At 30.1% G+C, this 21,423-nt stretch overlaps 1 protein-coding gene across 1 annotated transcript; it reads right to left on the minus strand.

Annotated features, from left to right (window-relative positions):
* Positions 1-1,241: 1,241 nt before the first annotated feature.
* On the minus strand, positions 1,242-15,715 carry LOC123265526 (zinc finger protein OZF-like). The gene is made up of 3 exons (XM_044729326.1): positions 15,344-15,715; positions 7,416-7,865; positions 1,242-2,063 (listed from the first exon to the last, which is right to left on the minus strand). The coding sequence occupies exons 1-3, from the start codon at positions 15,404-15,406 to the stop codon at positions 1,242-1,244; spliced, it is 1,335 nt and encodes a 444-aa protein (XP_044585261.1). The 5' UTR covers positions 15,407-15,715.
* Between the last annotated feature and the right edge of the window lie 5,708 nt (positions 15,716-21,423).

Below are 21,423 nucleotides of genomic sequence, written 5' to 3' on the forward strand. Positions count from 1 at the left end.
TCAATTTTTCATATATTTATATATATTATATATATGTATATATAAAAATATATAAAAATGCATGTGGTACTCAAATGAAAGCTTCTTAATGAGTATAACATCGGTATGAGCTTATATCTTTAAAACCATCAATATTCAAGAAAGTACAGTGCAATTTAACAAATATCTTGTGAACTATTGACATATTTAAAGATATAAGCTCACCCGAGATTACACTTATCGAGACCTTTTATTTGAGTACTCACATCAATTTTCATATATTTTATATATATATATATATATATATATATATATATATATATATATTTATATATATATATTAGGGTGTGTCAATTTTAGGCGACTTTTTTTTTTCAACGACAAAACAGGCTGAAAACTTGCATGAAGGTGATAACAGAAGCCTGTTCAAAGCGGAGCTCTTAATATTAATATTTAGAGGTGTCTGTCCCTAATTTTTCATTTCCCATTTAAATAACATAGGAAAAAAAATTCTTTTTTTTGTTTATTTTTCTAGCTCGGCATACGCACCTCATACATATAAGTCAATAGCATATTATTGTAGAGAATTCAACGCTCTACAAAAAAGGTCTCTTACACTTTTATCATAAAGACAGCCGTTCTAAAGTTATTCAGACGTAAACTTTTAAATGTATAAAATTTTTATTATTCAAGTATCAAACTGATACAAATTAATTTATTACTGTCTTAAAAGTTATTTTTATATGTATAATTGGTTCTGATGCGCTAACATTTTCATAAAGTTTAAAAAAAAGTTACTCATGTATCAAATTTTTTTCTTCTTTATTTCATTTACTGTAAGAAAATCATGAAGAAAATATATATATATATATATGAAAAACATATCAAAAATGCATGTGGGTACTCAAATGAAAGCACTTAACGCGTATAACACCGGTATGAGCTTATATCTTTAAAACCGTTAATATTTAAGAAAGTCCAATGCAATTTACCAAAAATCATTATTTAATAACCCAAAATTTTATTTATTTATTCCCAATTCACGGCAGTCAAATTGCTAGTATTAATTTATTATAAAAACAAAAAAATTATCTAACCAGTATCATCGTTATTCATTAAAATTTTTTTTTACAATCCCATAACACAAAAATATTCTTAAAACAACATTAAATTTTTTTTTGTACATGTAACATGATTAGAAATGAATCATCATATATTCAATAATAAAAAAAAATCTGTAGCCTTATTACACAAGTTGTCAATTATTTTTCATTAGTATGTCCCTTAAGATGATTACCAAAATGAGTCCTACTAGTGTACCCCTTAGAACAAAAACTACACTTGTAAGGTTTCTTCCCTTCATGCATAAACATATGAAGATTCAACTGTTTCTTCGTCCTAAACGCTTTGAAACAATTCTCACAAACATGAGGCTTTTCTTCCGTATGAATCATCAAATGTTCCTTATAATTACTACTGTGCCGGAACTTTGACCCACAAGTTCCACAAGAAAAAGGTTTGATTCCCTTGTGAATTAACATGTGAGTGTTTAAGAACGTCCTGTTCCGGAACTTAGCCTCGCAAAATTTACACTGGAACGGTTTTTCGCCGGTATGTATCGAAGAGTGTCGATTTAAGTGCGACTTTGTTTGAAACTTGAAGGAACAGACAAGACACTCGTAAGGTCTTTCATTGGTGTGGCTGCGCTTGTGGTTATTCACGCCAGAGGCCGTGCGGAACGTCTTGGAACACACGGAACAAGTGAACGGTCGCTCTCCTGTGTGGATTCGAGAGTGAATCTCAAGATGGTTCCTGTTCCTAAAGTTCGCGGAACAAATATTGCAAGTGAAGGTTCCGTCATGAACTCTCATGTGTTTTTGCAAGCTAACCTCCATGCGGAACTTCAAGGAACATGTGGAACAAGAAAATGGCTTCTCTTGCATGTGAAGTACCATGTGTCTCGGCAGATGACACTTTCGGGTAAATTTCATCTTACAAATGTCGCACTCGAAGCGCTTTTCTCCAGTGTGGATCGCTATGTGTCGGTCTAAGTGGTCCTTGCTGCGGAACCGCGCTGAACATACCTGTTATTATATAATGAATTTGATAATTATTAAATCTATTTTAAATAGTTTTATTATAAAAGAAAGTAAGATGTTAATACATTGGGGATTATAATTCCACTGTCTAAACAAACTCAAACTTACTTAATTAAGGAGATCCAAGTACCCTGCTAGTGTGAAGAATGTTTATAAAAAAATAATACGTAGAAATACTTTTGTTATGCATCTTAAAATTAATTTTTATATTAATTAATAACATTTTTGAGGAAATTTCCCAAAAATTTACTCATTAAATAATTAGTAACATTTTATTGACATAAAAAATATAGCACTCTGAATTACCGGTATACACTTGACAAACCGCAAGAGTTCCCTAACTTTAAAATTTATTTATGTTTACTGTCTAACTAAAATGACTAAGATCTTCTAGCATTTAAAAAACCGCGGTTACTTATGCACCGAGTAACTGCGCATGCGGTGTTGCCAAGTCAAATACAAGACTTTGAAGAACGCAAGTTCCGAGTGATTTTTCATAAAAAATATAAAATATCTCCGTAATACGTTCGGAAAGCTACTTTTTTTATTGTTTTAATCGAAAGCTTATTATTTTTTCAATCAAATTCAATGAAAATAAAATTTTTTTTAAATCGTTAATTGCATTAAATTCTTAATTAAATACACGGCTGGTGAAATCTCCATTCACCTACATGTAAAAATTACAATTTTCAAATCTAATTATTTCATGAAGGAAGTCCTTTCGCTCCAGTTGAGTCACAACAACTGTGGTAGTCAATATTCGATAGATTAAAACAAAAAACACATAAAAATTCCTAAAATTAAAAAATAAATAGTATATGAGGCATTAATCGTTGAAATTTTGAAAATTAAAAAAAAAATAGTTAAATACAAAAATTAATTTGACTCTTGTAAATCAGCTGTTAGTAACCTGTCCGTGATTTGGCAACGCTTTATTTCGGTTGTTTACATTTTTGTTTGCACAATATAACCTTAACCATGTTTAACTTTTTGCAGTCAATGTAAATAAATAAATTAATTAAAAATGTTTAGTCACAAAACCATAACATTCTAATATCTCATGGCAGGAATGCTAGTATTTTTTAGTAGATTTTATAAAAATCTAACTATTGCAGCCGTCCTCGTGGCGCAACTTTTAAAAAATTTAGCCATTTTCTGACTTAGTTTGTCGAGCTGAGTCAGAAAATATATATAGTTCAAAAGTTTATATATGTATATATATATATAAATACTAGCTGTTACCCGCCCGCTTCGCTGGGCGCTTTATAGAATTGCATTTTTAGATCTAGACTTGAAATTTAATTAGAGTATTGTTTTGACTTGCACAGATTCCAAATGAGTATTGAAAGTTTTAGTTAATGTCATTGCAAGTCTCATAAGTAAAGTTGAAGTCTGTCTAGCTTCAAGTGCGAAGAATTTTTTTGTCATTTAAAATTTTCTCAGCGACATCAATTTTTCATAGAAAATAAACTTAACATGTTTTTTACATACCCAGTGTTTGGAAAATGCATTCATTTTAATCAGTAACATTCCCTCGATCCCGTAATAAGAACAATTTATAAGTTATGTAATCAGCAAAAATAACATGTATGTAAAATTCTAAGTTCGTTGACCGAATTACTACATATAATGTTAAGTTTTGGAAACCTTACAATGACTTTTTTCCCGCTGGTATAGAGACGTTTGTTGCAAGGAAATTTTTAGCAAATGTTATTGAAACTCAATAGACAGGGTCTTAATTTTATGTTTCAAAAAGTCCTAGTTGATAAACAACAACATTTTCAGTAGATTTCATAGATATCTAACTATTTTAATTCTTGAAACCAATTTTACCATAACCAAACATACGATCAGCATATAAATATAAATTTTCAACACTTAGTTCACCAGACATAATTAGCTTCTTTCTTTAACTTTTTTTTTAAATGACGTGAAATCAATCGAATATTAAGGTTATGTAATAAAAACAAAAGAAAATCGTATTAAAAACAAATGAATGAAAAATGAGTCTTTTGTTTTTATTAGCGGGAAAAAATGTATATAAAAATTAATCGTAAAAAAAATGAGAAAGGGTTGATAAAATCCAAAAATAAGTAGCCTATAACCATAAATGAAAAATTCTGCGTCGAAAGGTAGCAGTCCCATCCCGATAGCTTCAGTAGTTTTGACGTCAACTTTTATCAAAGGAACCCTATTTCGTTATATATGTATATTTTCCACCCACGCATTCGCCCACGCGTAGGTATATATGGAACTAAATTCTCAAAAAAGTAACGTAATAAAAATTATTTCCTTTTATGCCGATAAAAAAAACAAATAAATTGAAGAAAAATGCTCGTCTTTTGTTTTTATGGGCGGGAAAAATGTTTATCTAAGTTAAATAGAAATAAAATGGTGAAGGATTGATGGAATTCGAAAAATAAGTAGCCTATAACCATCTACAATTCATTCTGCGTCGAATGGTCCTAGTCCCATGTCAATATGTTCAGTAGTTTTTGCGTGATTGACGGTCTACGAAACCCACTTTCCCTATATATATATATATATATATATATATATATATATATATATATATATATATATATATATATATTTATACGATATAACGCGGCTTGTCAGCATGATAGCGTTTTCAATTTATGACCGATTCTTCTCAAACTCAGCATGCTTTATCTATCGATCAAGACCAAGGTCAAGTTCGAAGATGAGCTTAATCGGGCGAGTAATTTGGAAATGACAGAATTTTGAAATTTTGAAAATCGTAAAAATTGATGTTTTTACTACTTCAACTTGGTACAATTACTGAACTAGACAATATATTGAAATTCGGTAAAATGCATTATAAAGCTCTTTTAATAAGCTTCAATTTTCACTTCTTAGAAGTGGTAGTAACCTCAATATTACTCCTTTTAGAGTTCGTTAAATGAAACAGTTTTACTGTTGCAGCCGTTTTAGAATTATTGTCTGCATCATAGCTTAATCATGATGTAAATTCAATAATTACGATATTGATCAGTCTTTCGTGTAATGTTTTCGGGTAGGTTGTCAGTAAATATGTCACAAATTAGTTCTAACCATTGTTTTCTTCAACTAAAATTTTATCCGGTTGCAACATTCTGATTAACTTGAAAACTGTTGTTTCTAAGCAGTTACTTAAAATTTGAACATTTATAATTCAAATCTTATAATCTGTGCAATTCTTTGGTAAATATTTGAGAAACTTTTTCTTCACAAGATAATTTTTTTTCCAAAATTTGTTGTAAATAGTTTTAAATTTATTATTGAATTTTGTTTTTAATTCATGAATTAAGTTATACATTATCAGTGTTATTATATTATTTTATTAGAAATCAATTTTTTTTATTTGAAAAATCTACTTCCATTTCGGCTGCCGAATGGCCTTTTTTAATTATTGTTTTATTTTTCAATTATGAATTATGAAAATTTGTTAACAATAAATTAACTAATAAGTATGTATGAAAAACATAAGCGCGTTAAAGTTTAGTTTGAATTTATTGAATGGTCTGAAGCTCGCGCGCTACACAACGTTGCCAATGTTCTGACGCCATTTAAATGTAGGATACTTAAAAATTTTCTGTGATTTTATAATTATAATTTCTCCATAAATTCCACGGCGAACTATATATTTTATTGCAAAAAATCAAACCTGAACATATCGAAAACCTTATTTTGAGTTTTTTTTACCCCATCTAATCGGTGGTTAATGCCATAATTCGAGAAAGTTGTTAAGGTCTGATTTTCTCGTAAGACTCGGAAAAAATACTAACATTTTTAGAAATTTTTTTTTCAAAAATTTGCTCGGTGAAGTATAAATTAAACTTCACTAGTAGATACATAAGGACTTTAACTATTAGATAAAAATTAATTTTATGCATGATCTAATATTTTTTATTTAACATTGATGGCGAAAGGACCTCCTTAAACATCCCGGAAACCTACTGTTTTTAACACGCTTTTATTAGCTTCACCTGTATGTTTGTTTGTAACCGACCCTTTTGGGCTCGATTTTGCCCTACTTTGAACGATCAGATTTGATTCAAACTTTGCACACCTGTCAAAGGTCGATGACAATGCAATAATCCGATCAAAATATCCGATTATCCTAATTAGATTCGCCAGGATTAATTAATTTCTTTCCGCATCCTTTGCATGCGAGTAAGAGAGATAGAGCGCGAACTACGCATGCGTGCAGTTCCAGACTTACTCTTTCGGGCACTCAGTTCAGCACAACCTTATAGAGACTAATATGGTAGTTGCGTCTTGTTCCTTATACTTACATATATGTTCCGACAAATCTAATACGCATTCTATTATCATTTTATAATATCCATAATATGTTTATAACCGTGATTTACCAAAAAACACTTCGTATTCACAACAAAACAAAATATTCAGGACAGAAATATCAATTTATTTATGTTGCGGAATAAAATTTGGTAACCAGCATGACCTTGGATCTGCAGTCGATAAGGTCACCAACTGTTAATAAGATGAAATTTTCGGAGAGGGAGCCTGAGAAACGGCTACCGCATCCAAGGAAGGCAGCAGGCACCCAATTTCCCCATTTGTCTGATTAGTTACTGTCTTAGAATAAACATCAGTGATTTTCTGATTTTTTTGAAAATCATTGATTTTTATGGCACGATACTGAAATTATTGAGTACTATAGTTCTTCAACACGCTTTATTAAATATATAATCTAAAAGCAGCCAACATTTACTCAATCTCACTTTAGTAGTAAATTGATGTAATGATAAAAAATGAAAAATAAATAATAGTTTAAAAACTAAAAACACGCTTTTATAGAAAATCAAACTAAAAACAGAAAATAAAATTTAATAAATTTGGATTAAGAATAGTGTAAATAAGAAATAAATGTACATTATTGTAAAAAAGCGTGGGGTGCATAGTGTCAATAGTTATAAACATTTTATTGACAAATGTGTAGAAGAATCATCACTTTGATAATATCATAAAACGCACTTTAAATGCACCCCACGCTTTTTTACAATAATGTACATTTATTTCTTATTTACACTATTCTTAATCCAAATTTATTAAATTTTATTTTCTGTTTTTTAGTTTGATTTTCTATAAAAGTGTGTTTTTTTAGTTTTTTTAAACTATTATTTATTTAATTTTTTTATTAATTATTAGGTTACGTAGAATAGAATTTAAAAATTTTCAGGAAGTTTTAAAATTTTGACTGCTTCACGTGGATCTCCTTAAACAATTTTCATTTTACTTTGTTGCTTAGCAACCATTAACTTATACCAACATAAAATAAATATTTTATTGCTCTTATTTCTACAATACCTTACAAGCGTACGGCTTCTCTCCAGTGTGGATTCTTAAGTGCTTAGCCATCACGTCCTTTCGGCTGAATTTCGCGGAACAGATGTCGCAGGTAAATGGTTTCTCTAGTGTATGAATGCGCATGTGGATTTTTAAATAACTTTTTTGAGAAAATCGAGATTTGCAAACGTTGCAAGAGTATGGTTTCTCGCCGGTGTGGGTGCGCATGTGCACGAGCATGTTCGCGCGCGAACGGAACTTCGCGGAACATGTTACGCAAGAGTGAGGTTTGTTTGGTGTAAGTTTGTCTGAATTTGGCTCAGTTGTAGCTGGATTATTAATTTTATTAGTGTCTTCAAGAGGAGGCTTGTTCTCAGGTTCTTCCTCTATTTTAACGTCCTCGATGTCGATTGGCAGTTCTTGAGAAAAATCTTGGTCGTAAACATTATTTGGGTACTCATTTTTCCAATCCTAAGAAAAAAATAATTTTTATTTTTCATCGAAAGAATTTTTTTTTAAGGAAGTTCGAACGTAACTAATGAGTCAAAATAATGTTAAAATTTTTTTTCATTTTGGTCTTCCCAATATTCGTCAAAATTCATTATTTTAATTTAAAATTATTTAAACAATTTAATAATTGATGATTTTTACTTATTTAATAAAGTAAAGTAATAAAATGACTGGTATTTATTACTTGCCGGGATAAATAAACAGATTTGGCAACCCTCACGGTTTTGGAAATGCCGTAAAGATTCGGTATTTATACGATATAAATGCTGTATTTTTACCGTAATACTTCAGTTATTTTAGCCAGTTTTTTTTTCGAATTATTATGAAAAAATTACGAAATAAATTCCGAATATTTATGGCAACACAATAGAAAAATTACGGTATATTTACAGCATTTAAACCGTAAATATACCGCATATTTACTGTATATCTGCGGCACTATTGCAGCAAAAAACCGGAAAAGAAGATCCCTACTTTCTATTACCGGCAAAATACCAAAAATATGCTGCTTTACTACTATTTTTCAATAGCTTAAAATTTTTTTTTATAATATTATAAATTATCATGAATAATTTTTAAGAGGTTGATAAACTAATTTCTCGATTATTATTATTATTAATCATTTTTTTTAGTCTAGACCGGGATTCGAACCCAGATATCATATAGTTACGCGCCGAAGGCTCTACCAGTTGAGCTATCAGAGAAACTATCCATATCTATTTACTCAGTCACCTAATAAGACTCACCGAGTAATAAACACAACCGTCCATCTTACGGTAGAAAGCATTATATCTTTAATTATATCAGTATAAATGCGGTAAAATTACAGTATATTTTTAGTATTTTTACCGTAGAAATACGATTTTATTATTGTAAAATTATAATGATATTATAGTTAATACATAGATTTTTTATGGTAAAAGTTCTAGAGTTTTACAGTAATTTTATAGTATTATTTCTGAACTTTGCAGCAAAAGTACGGTTGAAATGCTGTATAACTATAGTAAAAAAACTGGCCAAAATGACCACAGAAATACCGTATTATTTCAGAATTATAACGGTAAATTTACAGTAAACGCATTAATACCGAAAATTTACGGTATTTCAAAAACCGCGAGGGAATAGCGCATTTGATTATACCCATTACAGAGACGTGGATGAGTGTGTAAGTTAAAAATTTCTCTCTCTGTAACTATATTTCTATCCTTTTCTTTTTTCTTAGCTATTGACGCGACGTTGTTAAATCTTTATTCGAATAAATAGCTGACGATAAACGAGTTACAAACATAAAATTTAACTTTAAATATTTCAAAAATTATATCGGTAATGTATTATTATTAAATTGTTTTTATATTTTGCAATAATCCAAGTTTCATGTGTATAGTTTTTTATCCGATAAAGTTAGGAGGTTAATATTGAAAAAAATAATTAAAGTCTCGACGAACGTTTGTCCGCCATAAAGAGACAAAATGTGTGATTTTAAAAATTTAATATCTAAACGGTGAATCTATTTAAGGAAGTCCTTTCGCTCCAGTTGAGTCACAACAACTGTAGTAGTTAATATTCGATAAATTAAAATAAAAAACCCATAAAAATTTCTAAAATTAAAAAATAAATAGTATATGAGGCCGTTAGTCGTTGAAATTTTGAAAATTAAAAAAAAAAATAGTTAAATACAAAAATTAATTTGACTTTAATTTATTAATTTGCACAATATAACTTTAACCATGTTTAACTTTTTGCAGTCAATGTAAATAAATAAATTAATTAAAAATTTTTATTCACAAAACCATAACATTCTAATATCTCATGGCAAGAATGCTAGTATTTTTTAATTATTGTTTTATTTTTCAATTGTGAATTATGAAAATTTGTTAACAATAAATTAATTAATAAGTATGTATGAAAAACATAAGCGCGTCAAAGTTTAGTTTAAATTTATTGAATGGTCTGAAGTTCGCGCGCTACACAACGTTGCCAAATGTTCTGACGCCATTTAAATGTAGGTTACTTAAAAATTTTCTGTGATTTTATAATTATAATTTCTTCATAAATTTCACGGCAACCTGTATATTTTATTGCAAAAAATCAAACCTGAATATTTCGAAAACCTTATTTTGAGTTTTTTTTACCCCATCTAATCGGTGGCTAATGCCATAATTCGAGAAAGTTGTTAAGGTCTGACTTTCTCGTAAGACTCGGAAAAAATACTAACATTTTTAGAATTTTTTTTTTCAAAAATTTGCTCGCTGAAGTATAAATTAAACTTCACTAGTAGATATATAAGGACTTTATCTATTAGATAAAAATTAATTTTGTGCATGATCTAATATTTTTAACTTTCTGCTAAGAAAATCGAAGATTTTCAAAAATCGGGAAGTTATTGTTTTCACCCCGTTTTGCAAAAATCGAGTTTTCATCAGATCTCGACGTTTGAAGGTCACAGGAAGCTTCCCTGACTATCCCCGCGACGTGGTCACTATGTCTGTCTGTCTATATATATATATATGTGTGTGTGGTTTTTTTTTTTTTTTTTTTTTAAGGGGGGGGGGGAATCCTTTTTACGGATTCTAGGCATAGTTGTTTGGCCTGGATATGTGGCGACTCGACGCAGTGTCATACTAAAACTCGACGCTAGCGCCCCTACCCACTAAACCCTAAACCCCTTTTCCTCTTTCCCCTAATCCCTCATGGAAACCGCCGTTCGGCATTACTTCGTGAGGGGAGGATCTAGCTACTGCTCTTTCTTCTGGTAGCTAAGGTGTTATTTTACCTTTCTTCTAGTTGTTGTCATTTGCTCTTCTTCTTTCGATGGAACGCAAGTCTATAAGGACTTCTGTTGCAAATGTGCTGATGGCGTTCCAGGAGGCTCTTGATGACAACATTGCTTCTACTATTGTCTCTGGTTGGATTTTCTTCTTTAGGATCATCTCCAGCTCATCTCGCTGTGGGTAAAATCGTGGGCACTCAAAGAAAACGTGCTCCGCGTCTTCATTGATTCGTGGGCAGGACGGGCACTCCGGTGAATCATCATGCTTGAAGCGGTGAAGATACGTCCGAAAACATCCATGTCCTGACAACAACTGCGTCAGATAGTAATTGACCTCGCCATGACTTCGGTTTAGCCAAACGTCGATCTTCGGTATGAGACGGTGTGTCCATCTCCCTGTTGTCGCGGCGTCCCACTGCGATTGCCATCGTGCGATGCTGTTCTGCCGTTCTTTAGCTCTGAGTTCCTCGGCACTTTGTGCGGTTGTCCTCTTTCGTTGGTAAAGGTTCCGTCTTTCCTCAGCTAGGACTCTGAGCGGCAAAGTTCCGGAAATGACACACACTGCTTCCTCTGATATTGTTCGAAAGGCGCTGGCTACTCTTAGCGCGCTCAGTCGGTAAACTGGACATGCTTTCCTCCATGATTCTTGGATCTCAAGTGCGTCGGCCCAAATGCCCTGATAGCCACAGTTTCAGACCAACCAAGTTGGTGTCAGATAGTTGCCACCAACTTAGCGACAACTTGCGGTCAACTTCCGAATTTGTAACTGTTGGCGCCAAGTTGGCTACAAGTTTCTGAGAAAAAAGAGACCAATCTACTGCCGCAATATGTCACCAAATTTCTTGAGAAACTTATCGTCAACTTGGTGTGAAAAAGTTTCAGAGCAACTTTTGCCGACAACTTGGTGACAACTTGGTGAACAAGTTGACACCAACCGAGTTACTTCCCCATAGTTGCCGCCAAGTGTGCGACAAGTTGCGGCAGTAGATTGACAGAAAGTTGCGGCCAACTTGGCTATCAGGGTGGATATACCATATGTGAGGACTGATGTAACTACTGATGATAGCAATGACCTCCTTGTCTGCTTCGGGCCACCGATGTTGGGCATCAATTGTAATAGGTTGACTACTACTGCTGATGCTTTGGTGGTCACGTGTTCAACTTGTTGTTTGAAGTTAAGTCGGGCATCGAGCATCACTCCCAGATATCGAATGAATTGTTGGGATGTGATTTCTTGGTCTCCGACGTTTAGATTGATCTGTGTGTGTGTGTGTGTGTGTGTGTGTGTGAATCGCTTATAACTTTTGAACGATTGAACCGATCGGAATCTACCAAACGGCGTTCTAAAGAGTTCCCTCAAAATAAAATTTTCTATGAATTTGAATCGATTCGGACCAATAGATTTTGAGAAATTTGGAGAAATCTCAAAAAAAAATCGGAAAAAATTTTTTTTTGAAAGTGTTTTTTTTGGAATAACTTTTAAACGGCTTCATCGATCAACTCCAAAAACTAATCCGCCTTTGAGCTTGAAAAACCACGTCGATCACCACTAATCCGATCAAAATCGGTTGATTCGTTCGAGAGATAGCGTGAACGAAAGAAAACCGAAAAAAGTGTTTTTTCGGACTTACTCCGAAATTTTTCGTTTTATAAATTCACACTTGAAGATTCCTCATGAAGCTTAAAAAACTGCGTCGAATGCCACCAACTGCGTGAAAATCGGTTCATTTATCCAAAAGTTAATGCGATTTGAAAATTAAAAAAATAGTGTTTTATCAAACTTCTATCAAATTTTTGAGCTCAAAGAGCTCAAAAGCATACCAAAGCTATTTTTTGAGCTTGGAGAGCTCAAAATAACACACAAATTGTATTTATGAGCTCGAAGAGTTCAAAAACGTCATAAGTGCAATTTCAAGCGTTTAGGTATAGAGTTGGCGGGAAGTTGCAGGGATGACCTTCAGGGTCAACCGTTTTCCTAATTTTTTATTTAACATTGATGGCGAAAGGACCTCCTTAAAATTTTGGGATTAGATAAATGACGTATTTATTTATACGCATACTTAATTTCAAAGCTCAAAGTTGGAAATTATTTTTTACATTAGATTCGCTCGAACCTCCATAAGCAATTTAAAAAAAATGGTAATTATTTACAAATTTTGTAATTTTTTATTGTGCAGGTTTTACGGCGAATTTATGATAAAAATATCGTAAAAGAAAAAAATAAAGATTTCGATGAAAATTAAATAAACAGACTAAAAATTTTAAGATTTTTTTTATTGAAAAATTATTATAAAAGATAAAAAAAAAATTTTCATTTGTAAAAAACTTGAAAAACTAAATGCAATTTAAAAAAAATATGTTTTAGTTCTAATTTAGTAAACAAAAAAGAATCAAAATATTAAGGAGGTCCTTTCGCCGCCAATGTAAAATAAAAAATATTAGATTATGAGTAAATTTAATTTTTTTCTAATAGTTAAAGTCCTTATTTATCTAATAGTGAGGTTTAAATTATACTTTACCGGACAAATTTTTGAAAAAATAAAATTTTTAAATGTTAGTATTTGTTCAGAGTCTTACGAGAAAATCAGACGTTTGCAGTATTTCTCGAATTATACTATCAGTCATGGATTAGATGAAGTAAAAAAAAACTAAAAATCAGATTTTCGAAATATTCAGGTTTCTTTTTTTTGCAATAAAATATATCAGTTACCGAGATATTTATTGAGAAATTAATATTTAAAAATCACAAAAAATTCTCAAGTTACCTACAATAAAATGGAGTCAAAAGATTTGGCAACGTTGCGTAGCGCGCGAGCTTCAGACCATTCAATAAATTCAAACTAAACTTTAACGCGCTTATGTTTTTCATGCATACTTATTAGTTAATTTATTGTTAACAAATTTTCATAATTCATAATTGAAAAATAAAACAATAATTAAAAAATACTAGCATTCCTGCCATGAAACATTAGAATGTTATGGTTTTGTGACTAAACATTTTTAATTAATTTATTTATTTACACTGACTGCAAAAAGTTAAACACGGTTAAGGTTATATTGTGCAAACGAAAATGTAAACAACCGAAATAAAGCGTTGCCAATTCCCGAGTAAAAATGAAATTATTATTTTTTACGGAAAAATAATAAATTTCGTTCGACCACCGCTGCACCACCGCCGCACGACCGCCGTTTGGCGGACTATTACGCCGCACGCTAAAAATTTACTCCCCCTAGCATCGCCGCACTACCGCTGCACCACCGCCGCACCAATGCTAAATCATACCTACAATTTCACAAAAAATGGTATCATAATTAATTTATCACGCAATAATTAATTAATAAATAATGCGACTAGAAATCTTTATGTAAGACCTATTGATCAACCTCCTTTTAATCGAATGCCTAATATTAAAAAAAATTTTTTAAATCAGGCCAAAGCACCGCGAAATTATTGATTTTTTTAGTCGTATTGTTGATGTAGATTTTTAATTTCGTCCTCGGGTTGCACAGAAGCGGTACGCCTATTGAAATACTCTGAAAGAATTTTAAAAATTGAACTGTGATGGGATTCGAACCTGGATCGTCTGCATGGAAGTCTCGAACATTGCCAACTGCACTGCAAGCCATACTTAACTTAAAAAATTTAGTTAAGCTATTTGAATGATCAACGAATATATTATTTCAATGTATATACCATCAAACAGTGGTATGGTGCGGCGGTGGTGCAGCGGTGGTGCGGCGGTCGAACGAAATTTATTATTTTTTCGTAAAAATTAATAATTTTATTTTTACCCGGGCGCGTCACAGCTGTGGTGCGGCGGTGGTGCGGCGAATAGAAATTTATTTACTTGTCACGGCGCTGGTGCGGCGGTAGTGCGGCGAATAGATAAATTCTTTACTTGTCACGGCGGTGGTGCGGCGGTGATACGGCACTTGTAAAATAACCAAAATTTTCACGGCTGTAGTGCAGCGGTGGTGCGGCGCTTAAAAAGCCGTGCAGCGGTGTTGCGGCGGTGGTGCGGCGGAATTCTGTTTTTACTCGGGAAATCACGGACAGGTTACTAACAGCTGATTTACAACAGTCAAATTAATTTTTGTATTTAACTATTTTTTTTTTAATTTTCAAAATTTCAACGATTAATACCTCATATACAATTTATTTTTTAATTTTAGGAATTTTTATGGGTTTTGTATTTTAATTTATTGAAAATTTACTACTACAGTTGTTATGACTCAACTGGAGCGAAAGGACTTCCTTAAAAACGTCGGCTAATTTTAGTATTATAAGATTTCGATAGCTTTTTTGTTTTTAAAAATTGGAAAAAATTTTGGCTCTCATGATTTTGGATAAAATTTATATTTTATCTTTCTTTTGATGTTTTTGATAGATTTTTTTTAATCAACTTTTTTATTTTTTAAATTATTCATTTATTTATGTATTTAAAAAAAAATATATCAAAATTTTCAAAAAAATAAAAATTAAAATGGTGGAGATCCCACTTGTAAATAATTAAAAAAAAAAAATTTATTTTTGAGTATTAATTAAAAAAAAAAAACTTTTTCAAAGTACTAATTAAAATTATTGATGACGTTACAAAATTTTGATGTGTCACTAGAGATGTAAATTTTCTAAAATAATATAAATTTATTTTAAAAACATAACCCTTACCTCTTGATCCTCTTTTTCTATTTTGACAGTCACGTGGTCGAACGAAAAATCTTTTAAATTCATTTTTAATATAATTATTCGATGACAATAATTTAATTAATTTTTCATGAGGATGTTTCACTAAGTCCCGCGTTGTCTGACAGTATTTTATAAACAAACACTCCGTTTTTTTTTTTTTCCTTTGGAACACGTGCCACGTGATTACTACTTACTACTCCGACTCATTGTAGCGCATGGGGCCTATTGGAGTGGGAGCTATGGGCATTCTTCCTTCTGGACCTGTTTCTGGTCATCTTTGCACTAATAACGCAAGGTGGCGCATCTTTTAATGACGTTAATTAAAAATGAATTGCTATTTAAAAAAAAATACATGTTAAAGAGGTTTTTTCGCCATTAATGTTAAATAAAAAATATTAGATCATGCATAAAATTAATTTTTATCTAATAGTTAAAGTCCTTATGTATCTACTAGTGAAGTTTAATTTATACTTCAGCGTGCAAATTTTTGAAAAAAAAATTCCTAAAAATGTTAGTATTTTTTCCGAGTCTTACGAGAAAGTCAGATCTTAACAACTTTCTCGAATTATGGCATTAACCACCGATTAGATGGGGTAAAAAAAACTCAAAATAAGGTTTTCGATATATTCAGGTTTGATTTTTTGCAATAAAATATATAGGTCGCCGTGGAATTTATGGAGAAATTATAATTATAAAATCACAGAAAATTTTTAAGTATCCTACATTTAAATGGCGTCAGAACATTGGCATCGTTGTGTAGCGCGCGAGATTCAGACCATTCAATAAATTCAAACTAAACTTTGACGCGCTTATGTTTTTCATACATACTTATTAGTTAATTTATTGTTAACAAACTTTCATAATTCATAATTGAAAAATAAAACAATAATTAAAAAATACTAGCATTCCTGCCATGAGATATTCAAATGTTATGGTATAACATATTATTTCATTATTTATTCTAATTACAGTCTTTGGAATAGAATCACTATAACAAGAGAAAGTTAAATACACAGTTTTACCCACATTTAGTGTTAATTGGTTATTTTTTAGCCAACTGTGGACAATTTTCAAGTGACTAAACATTTTTAATTAATTTATTTATTTACATTGACTGCAAAAAGTTAAACATGGTTAAAGTTATATTGTGCAAATAAAAATGTAAACAACCGAAATAAAGCGTTGCCAAATCACGGACAGGTTCTAACAGTTGATTTACCAGAGTCAAATTAATTTTTGTATTTAGCTATTTTTTTTTTTTAATTTTCAAAATTTCAACGATTAATGCCTCATATACTATTTATTTTTTAATTTTAGCAATTTTTATGGGTTTTTTATTTTAATCTATCGAATATTGACTACCACAGTTGTTGTGACTCAACTGGAGCGAAAGGACTTCCTTAACGACATTAATTAAAAATGAATTGCTATTTAAAAATAAATACATGTTAAGGAGGTCCTTTCGCCATCAATGTTAAATAAAAAATATTAGATCATGCATAAAATTAATTTTTATCTAATAGTTAAAGTCCTTATATATCTACTAGTGAATATTAATTTATACTTCAGCCTGCAAATTTTTGAAAAAAAAATTTCTAAAAATGTTAGTATTTTTTCCGAGTCTTACGAGAAAGTCAGATCTTAACAACTTTCTCGAATTATGGCATTAACCACCGATTAGATGGGGTAAAAAAAACTCAAAATAAGGTTTTCGATATGTTCAGGTTTGATTTTTTGCAATAAAATATATAGGTCGCCGTGGAATTTATGGAGAAATTATAATTATAAAATCACAGAAAATTTTTAAGTATCCTACATTTAAATGGCGTCAGAACATTGGCAACGTTGTGTAGCGCGCGAGATTCAGACCATTCAATAAATTCAAACTAAACTTTAACGCGCTTTTGTTTTTCATACATACTTATTAATTAATTTATTGTTAACAAACTTTCATAATTCATAATTGAAAAATAAAACAATAATTAAAAAATACTAGCATTCCTGCCATGAGATATTCAAATGTTATGGTTTTGTGACTAAACATTTTTAATTAATTTATTTATTTACATTGACTGCAAAAAGTTAAACATGGTTAAAGTTATATTGTGCAAATAAAAATGTAAACAACCGAAATAAAGCGTTGCCAAATCACGGACAGGTTCTAACAGTTGATTTACCAGAGTCAAATTAATTTTTGTATTTAGCTATTTTTTTTTTTTAATTTTCAAAATTTCAACGATTAATGCCTCATATACTATTTATTTTTTAATTTTAGCAATTTTTATGGGTTTTTTATTTTAATCTATCGAATATTGACTACCACAGTTGTTGTGACTCAACTGGAGCGAAAGGACTTCCTTAACGACATTAATTAAAAATGAATTGCTATTTAAAAATAAATACATGTTAAGGAGGTCCTTTCGCCATCAATGTTAAATAAAAAATATTAGATCATGCATAAAATTAATTTTTATCTAATAGTTAAAGTCCTTATATATCTACTAGTGAATATTAATTTATACTTCAGCGTGCAAATTTTGAAAAAAATTCTAAAAATGTTAGTATTTTTTCCGAGTCTTACGAGAAAGTCAGATCTTAACAACTTTCTCGAATTATGGCATTAACCACCGATTAGATGGGGTAAAAAAAACTCAAAATAAGGTTTTCGATATATTCAGGTTTGATTTTTTGCAATAAAATATATAGGTCGCCGTGGAATTTATGGAGAAATTATAATTATAAAATCACAGAAAATTTTTAAGTATCCTACATTTAAATGGCGTCAGAACATTGGCATCGTTGTGTAGCGCGCGAGATTCAGACCATTCAATAAATTCAAACTAAACTTTAACGCGCTTTTGTTTTTCATACATACTTATTAATTAATTTATTGTTAACAAACTTTCATAATTCATAATTGAAAAATAAAACAATAATTAAAAAATACTAGTATTCCTGCCATGAGATATTCAAATGTTATGGTTTTATTTATTTATTTATTTATTTATTTACTTCCCAAAAAGATAGATATACAAAAATCGTACATATAAATCCTTAAGAGGAAACACAATGTTCCCTATGCATAGGTTCGGGAAGAGTTAATAGGCATATATGGTTAATTTATCATATGTGCCTATTTAACAAAATATACTTAGTATTGAAAAATTTGTACATTATTTATAATAGAAAAATATAAAGCGAAAACATAGAATAGCACCAGAAACGTGCAAGTTTTGTAAAAGTTATAATTATTATTCTTCATACGATTAAATACTATTATTACGACTAGCGCAAGTGACATATCTTTTATTCGGTTGCTAGTTGTTTCTGACTGGACGTCAACCATATTTTAATATTATTTTTAGTTTTTTTAGTAAATGTATGTGTATTCTTTATTTCATTCGGTAGCTTATTAAAATATTTAATTGCACACTGATACAAGGATTTGTTTATAGTTAAAAAGATTTGTTAATATTTAACAAATCATTTATTAGAAGCCATTTGTTAGGCCTTAACAAATATTTATTAGTATTTAAAAAGATTTATTAATATTTAATAAATGGATATCAGATTTATTAAATACAAACAAATCATTTTAAATACTAAGAAATATATATTTAATATTAAAAAATGGTCTCTAATAAATGATTTGTTAGCTATTAACAAATATTATTTAATACAAACAAATCCTTCTATCAGTGCAGTGTACAGTGGACTGCTTTGAAATTTAGTTTTCGTTATTTTAGGTCCTTGGATTATTTTGTACCTAGATCTACCTTCATAATTATTATATTTATATAAGCACGTCCCGTACAAAAATGGATTGATTACTTATCGATCACTGACTGATCAATCATCGATCACGGATTGATCAACAACTCATCGTTAATTGATCAATAATTGATCAGTCAGTAATCAACCACAGATAAATAAGAGATCACTTAAAGATCAATAACTGATCACTCTGAGAGAATAATCTGATAGTGATCAATCAAAGATCAGTTAGAGATCACCCAGTAATCAATCAGCGACAATCTACAGATCACTCGGAGATATTATAATTGTCCAGTGATGGGATAAAAATTGCTTGATACTGAAAATAAAATTTATTTAAAGTATTCTTGATAATATTTTTTTATTTCAGCTATTACTTTTGTATTTATTTATTATATTTATAGTTATATATTCAGTAATGATTACTTTATAAAGGGCCAATCTTTTTCTTGATAATTAAATGGCCACTGTGTGATTTTCATTTAAACACTGGACGATTTTTATGCGATTTCCGAATGATCTATAGGTTGTCGCTGATTGATCACTGGGTGATCTCTAACTGATCTGATTGATCACTATCAGATTATTCTCCTCAGAGTGATCAGGTATTGATCTTTAAGTGATCTCTCATTGATCTATGGTTGATTACTGACTGATCAATTATTGATCAATTAACGATGAGTTGTTGATCAATCCGTAATCAATAATTGGTCAGTCAGTGATCAATGAGTGATCAATCCATTTTTGTACAGGGGTACTAAAGAATTTAGTCAAACTACAAAGTACATATTGCTGTTTAATATTTAATATATATTTGTACTCTACTCTAATTTTTTTTTAGAATTCGTTCTTGTACAGTAAAAAGTGGTTTGATAGAGTTTTTATACGCACCACCCCACGCTATAATACCGTAGTTGATGACGCTTTCAAATAACGAATGGTATAGCATTTTCAGTACTCTACGTTCCATAAAAAGACTCAGTTTATATACAAGAAATTGAAAAAATTTCATTTTTTTAACGGTCTCTTGAATATGTATATCCCATTTCAAACAACTATCAATATAAATTCCTAAATATTTACAGCTATCAACTTTTCTTATTATTTCATTATTTATTCTAATTACAGTCTTTGGAATAGAATCACTATAACAAGAGAAAGTTAAATACACAGTTTTCCCCACATTTAGTGTTAATTGGTTATTTTTTAGCCAACTGTGGACAATTTTCAAGTGACTAAACATTTTTAATTAATTTATTTATTTACATTGACTGCAAAAAGTTAAACACGGTTAAAGTAATATTGTGCAAATAAAAATGTAAACAACCGAAATAAAGCGTTGCCAAATCACGGACAGGTTCTAACAGTTGATTTACCAGAGTCAAATTAATTTTTGTATTTAACTATTTTTTTTTTTTAATTTTCAAAATTTCAACGATTAATGCATCATATACTATTTATTTTTTAATTTTAGGAATTTTTATGGGTTTTTTATTTTAATTTATCGAATATTGACTACTACAGTTGTTGTGACTCAACTGGAGCGAAAGGACTTCCTTGTGTCAATAATTGGGGCTTTACCTTAATACACCAATTAAAAAAATTATAAATTTATTATAAAAACATAATCCCTTATTTGTTGATCCTCTTCTTCAATTTTTATAGCCCTTTGGTCCAATGAAGAATCTTGGCAATCTATTTTTATTAAAATTGCTCGACGTTAACAACACCCCGTTTAATTTATTTGCAACACGTGCTAGGTTGTTAATAGTTGCTATATCTTCTGACAAACAAATTACTTCTAAATGAAGAAAGGTTAATTATTATCTATAGTTACTCTAAAAATTTAAGTATAGAAAAGCTAATTTTATTTATTAATATATGAGAAAAAATGTCAAGGGCGGTCATTAATGCCCTATATTGTAGGAAATATAATAATAATAATTATCATAACTCATTATATAAATACTTTTACTATTTTCTTTCAGTTCAATTCTGATTGGTTGATATTTCATTACTTCCCTTTAAAATAATAATCCCTTGAAAAATTTATGAGTAGACACACTGCAAAAAGGAAGAAGCGAATAAATGAATAAATAAATAAATAAATAAATAAATACATTATAAACTGATGCGCTCTTCAAATTTTGTTATAAAAAAAAATTCTTACCTTTTTATTCTTTTTAATTATACAAATTAATTTTATATAAATAATTATCTATGAAAAAAAATTAAATTCATTTTTTTTTTTTTAATGAATTAACGCTCCTATAAGAAAAATTTTTAAA

Source organism: Cotesia glomerata, linkage group LG5 (genome assembly GCF_020080835.1).
Source record: "Cotesia glomerata isolate CgM1 linkage group LG5, MPM_Cglom_v2.3, whole genome shotgun sequence".
NCBI classification, from domain to species: Eukaryota; Metazoa; Arthropoda; class Insecta; order Hymenoptera; family Braconidae; genus Cotesia; species Cotesia glomerata.

What these genes read in the sequence shown, in the direction of transcription:
- LOC123265526 (XM_044729326.1), bottom strand. Translation starts at nt 15,406, where the DNA reads ATGAATTTAAAAGATTTTTCGTTCGACCACGTGACTGTCAAAATAGAA. An exon ending in TAGAAAAAGAGGATCAAGAG is followed by an intron (nt 7,866 to 15,343) that starts GTAAGGGTTATG and finishes TTTTTTTCTTAG; the next exon opens with GATTGGAAAAATGAGTACCC. An exon ending in AGAAGCCGTACGCTTGTAAG is followed by an intron (nt 2,064 to 7,415) that starts GTATTGTAGAAA and finishes ATATAATAACAG; the next exon opens with GTATGTTCAGCGCGGTTCCG.